Source organism: Aplidium turbinatum, chromosome 4, assembly GCF_918807975.1.
Source record: "Aplidium turbinatum chromosome 4, kaAplTurb1.1, whole genome shotgun sequence".
Classification (NCBI taxonomy): domain Eukaryota; kingdom Metazoa; phylum Chordata; class Ascidiacea; order Aplousobranchia; family Polyclinidae; genus Aplidium; species Aplidium turbinatum.
In genome coordinates this window covers 28,834,694-28,839,268 of record NC_137475.1, presented here as the reverse complement: position 1 = coordinate 28,839,268, position 4,575 = coordinate 28,834,694, and the positions used below count along the sequence as shown (strand labels likewise).

The 4,575-nt window shown below is 45.2% G+C and overlaps 1 protein-coding gene across 1 annotated transcript; it reads right to left on the bottom strand.

Annotated features, from left to right (window-relative positions):
- Positions 1-477: 477 nt before the first annotated feature.
- LOC145769039 (uncharacterized) lies at positions 478-4,248 on the bottom strand. Its single transcript, XM_082580637.1, has 3 exons — positions 4,245-4,248; positions 2,035-4,203; positions 478-1,877 (listed from the first exon to the last, which is right to left on the bottom strand). Exons 1-3 carry the CDS (start codon positions 4,246-4,248, stop codon positions 478-480), a joined length of 3,573 nt encoding a protein of 1,190 aa, XP_082436763.1.
- Between the last annotated feature and the right edge of the window lie 327 nt (positions 4,249-4,575).

Genomic DNA, 4,575 nt, shown 5'->3' with positions numbered 1-4,575 from the left:
CATATTAAGACGCTTGACACAACACAATGGCCGACCCCAGCAGTGACAAGTAGGACTGAGAACAGCTAACGATGAGCACAAAGAGGAATGGTTAGATAAACGACAAAATTTAAAATGTGAAGGCTACCCCTAAAACGAGTAGATACAATTGCAGCAATAAACTTGATGCGGCATGTGACATAGAAAACAACACAAACAAACAAAAAGACAGAAGGCAAGCAAGTTCAAAAGTTCTGATGCAGACAAATGTTCTGTAGATTCCGTCGCTCGCCGAAAGTCTGAATCATAAGAGTACACACAAATAATACAGTAACTACAAATAAATGTCCTGTGCATTCCGTCGTCGAAAGGTCGAGACTATGAAGGTTTACACGAAAGGCATGGTTTTCAAATAAATGTCCTTTTCATTCCGTTGTTGTCGAAAGGTTTAACACAGGAGTGTCGACACAAAAGGCATGATTTCAACAAATGTCCTGATCAATCCGATGCCTTCAATAGGCAAAGTTTGCGGATGTCCCTATTGTATGACGATGTCGCGGTCTTTACTCGTACTGTTCGAACATGGCCGTCTGTCCCGGGAAACACCTCCTCTACTCGGGCTTTAGGCCACATACCCCTTTTCAAACACTCGTCTTTCACTAGTACAATGTCCCCAACCTGCAAGTTGCGCTTGGGTTGCAACCACTTTTGCCGAACTTGAAGAGTAGGCAAATAGTCTTTCAGCCACCTACTCCAAAACTGGTCAGCTAACCAATTTGCCAGACGCCAAGAACGACGGTAGCCGTCTGCTTCGATAAATACATCGGTAGGTAGAGATGCAACCAATTGTCCGGTCAACAACGAACTTGGAGTCAAAGCTTCCAGGTCGTCAGGATCAGAAGTAACTGAGGTCAAAGGACGATTATTGATGATGCGCTCGACCTCGGTCATGAATGTGATGAGGCTCTCGTCATCTAGTGAACGTTCTTCAGTCAGCGAGAGCATAATCTTGCAGACGGTACGTATCATACGCTCCCAGACACCTCCTTGGTGACTAGCACCTGGCGGATTAAAACTCCACTGTGTACCGTGTTGACTAAACTTCTTGTGGATGATGCTGTTATTCCATCGTTGTATTCCTTCTTTTAGTTCTCTGGCCGCACCGACAAAGTTTGTACCGTTATCGGACACGATCTTCTCTGGTGTTCCTCGACGGTTGGTGAATCGTTGATATGCCAGCAGGAATGAATGGGTGGAAAGGGAGTGTGAAATCTCTATGTGAATGGCACGGGTGGCCATGCACGAAAAAATGCAACCATAACGTTTTACCCAGCTACGACCTAACTTAACCATAATTGGACCCATGTAGTCGACACCCACACATGCAAATGCCGGCTTCCCTGGAGTAACACGAAACTCGGGCAATGGCGCCATAATCTGCTCACCAGCAACAACGTTTCGAAGACGACACTTTCTACAAGCGTGCAAAACACGTCGAACTACAGAGTGACCACGAACAATCCAAAATAACTCTCTACTGGCAGCAAGTGTGTGTAGGGCACCCATGTGACCCTCACGTTGGTGGTAAAACTCAATAATTAAATTCGTAACATGGTGCTTACTAGGCAAAATAACAGGGTGTTTAACATCCTGAGAGACAGGGGACTTGTGCAATCTGCCACCAACTCTAAGCACACCATGAACCACCACAGGGGAAAGCCTTTTAACAGAGGAAGTTTTCAACACAGTTTGGGATCCACCCACACCAAACTCATTACAATTCTGGAGCGAACTCATCTCCAAAGAAAATGCTTCTTTTTGCACTGCCTTCACAATCTCAATTGTGGCAGTTTCTAACTCAGATACCGATAAGTCGCCCTTGAGATTTACAGATGCACCTGATTGATTGGGAAGCTCCGTCTTTGACCTCAGGTATCGCCGAAACCGCAATATCCAAGCAACTGCCCTCTTTAGACGAACAAACGAAGAGAAATAGTTTAACAAGCGATTGACAGGGGACCCTCCAATAGGTTCCTCAGTTTCAGTTGCATTCACTCGGTATATACATGTTTTTGATCTCAGGGTCATCTTCAGGTAAAGGAACCAAAGTTTCAGGACCGGCTGGCCAAAACTCGTCACTGAGTTGCAAGAAGTCTGGTCCTTTAAACCACAGGTCAGCTTTGGAAAGCTTGTCTGGACCAAGACCACGAGACGCAATATCTGCTGGGTTTTCTTTGGTTCCAACGTGATGCCACTGTGATGGTTCTGACCCAGCATGAATTGCTGCAACCCTGTTTGCCACAAAAACTTGAAACCTTCTAGCAGTGTTCCTAATGTACTGTAGTACAGATGTGGAGTCAGTCCAAAAGAAAGTCCTATCAATCTTCAAATCAAGCTCATTTTTCACTGAGCGAGCCAAATTGACACCAATCACCGCAGCTGACAGCTCTAACCTCGGAACAGTCATGGGCTTCACTGGAGTCACTCGTGACTTCCCCATGACAAAGGCACAATGCACATTTCCACTCTTGTCCACCATCCTCAAGTACACAACTGCGCCATAACCGATATTACTTGCATCACAGAAACAATGCAATTCTGTCACAATAGGTTTGAACTGTGCTGGACGAAAACACCGACTTACTTTCAAGTCTTGCAGTGCTGGCAAACATCTTACCCACTCTTGCCAAGCTACGGCTTTAATTTCAGGTATTGGATCATCCCAACCCAGGCCACTGATGCATAAATCCTGCATGATACATTTTGCAGGCAACAAGAATGGCTGCACAAATCCCAAAGGATCGTAGACCTGGCTGACCATTGATAAAATGCCACGGCGTGTCACTGGCTTTTGTTGCACATTGATCTTCACTCCAAAATTGTCATGAAGTGTGTTCCACTGCACTCCTAAGGTACGCTCAACAGGACCCTCGTCTAGATGTAGATCTAAAGAAGGTTTCACCACACACTCATCAGGCAAAGACTCCACCACTTCTTCCGAGTTACTAATGAATTTAGTAAGCACAAAACCACTTTGCTGCAGTAAGTCTTTAATTTCCAGGACGACTCTTTTAGCATCCTCAGATGTCTCAAAGGATTTGAGGAAGTCATCAACATAAAAATTACCTTTTATGGCATCCACTGCCTCTTGGCTGGCCCCTAACTCATTGTCTTCTGCCACCTTTCTGAGTGCAAAGCCACAGCAACTAGGGGAAGATGTTGCACCAAATAGATGTACCAACATTTGGTAGTCTTGAGGAGGTAAAGAAAGATCATTATTAGGCCACCACAAAAAACGCAATCTGTCACAGTCATCTGGCTTCACCCTCACCTGGTGGAACATACTTTTAATATCTGCAACTACTACAACTGGCTGCTGCCTGAACCGAAGGAGAACTCCAACCAAATTGCTAGTCAAGTCTGGGCCTTGAAGCAGATTCTCATTTAGGGAAGTTCCTTTGAACTTTGCGGCACAGTCAAAAACCACTCTAAATTTCCCTCCAGTGGAATGGTGGAGTATGTACCAAGTTTTGGATGAGGGAGAAAGTAAATCATTTGGTACTGGACGGGCATGACCATTTTCTACATATTCCTGGATCTTTTCCTTGTAAAGCTCAAACAAGTCATTGTCCTTCAAAAACCTGTGTCTCAGCTGGTTCAGTCTTCTCTCAGCAAGCGATCTATTGTATGGAAGATTTACATGGCCATTCTTCCAGGGCAAGGCAATTTCATAGTGTCCATCAACCTTTAACACCGAATCCTCCATTATGGCTAGAGCTTCTTTGTCTTCAACTGATGGCGCTACTTCGACTACACCAGCATCTTTAAAATCTGTGTTATACATTTGCTCCATTTGTTGATGGAGCAAGACATTTTCACTCCTAACAAAGTTTAGGTGCACCATAGATTCTGGATTTTCAACGCCATTGGGACCAACTAATGCCCAACCTAATCCTGACCGACATGCTACTGGCTCATTACTTCTGCCTTGACGGAACTCTGTAGCAATATGCGCTGCCTGGACATCTGCACCAATGAAGATATCAATTTTCCTTTGGTCCAACATAGGAAAGTCCAGACCATGAAGATGGGCATGACGCTCTACGATGTCGTTGGAGGGGATGCTGCTTTCCAAGTCTGGCAAGCTTGGTACTGCTAACACATCAGCTAAAGGGATGACCTTTTGTTCTCTAATGCCCCTTGCTGACAGTTTGAGCTTGAATCCTTCTTGTTGGGTTGTCCCATTAACAGTTGAAAGGGAATACCCATATTACCCAACTCTCTTGCCACTGCTTCCAAGCTTCTTCATCAAACTCATGGTGCACAAAGTGGAGTTTGAACCTTCGTCCAGAAATGCATACGTGTTCACACATTTCTGAGAGTCAGATCCCCACACAGCTACTGGGACTACCTTAAGTCTCACCTCACCATGTCTAGAGTGTTGCAAAGTGGTGGTACTACACACTTTCTTCTCTGGTGCTGCATTGGACACAACACCGGCCCCATGAGGACTCTTGGCATTCGAGCTTGGGCTATAATTCCTACGTCCATCCTGGCTAGACTGATGTAGCAAGGTGTGGTGCTTCTGTCTACAAA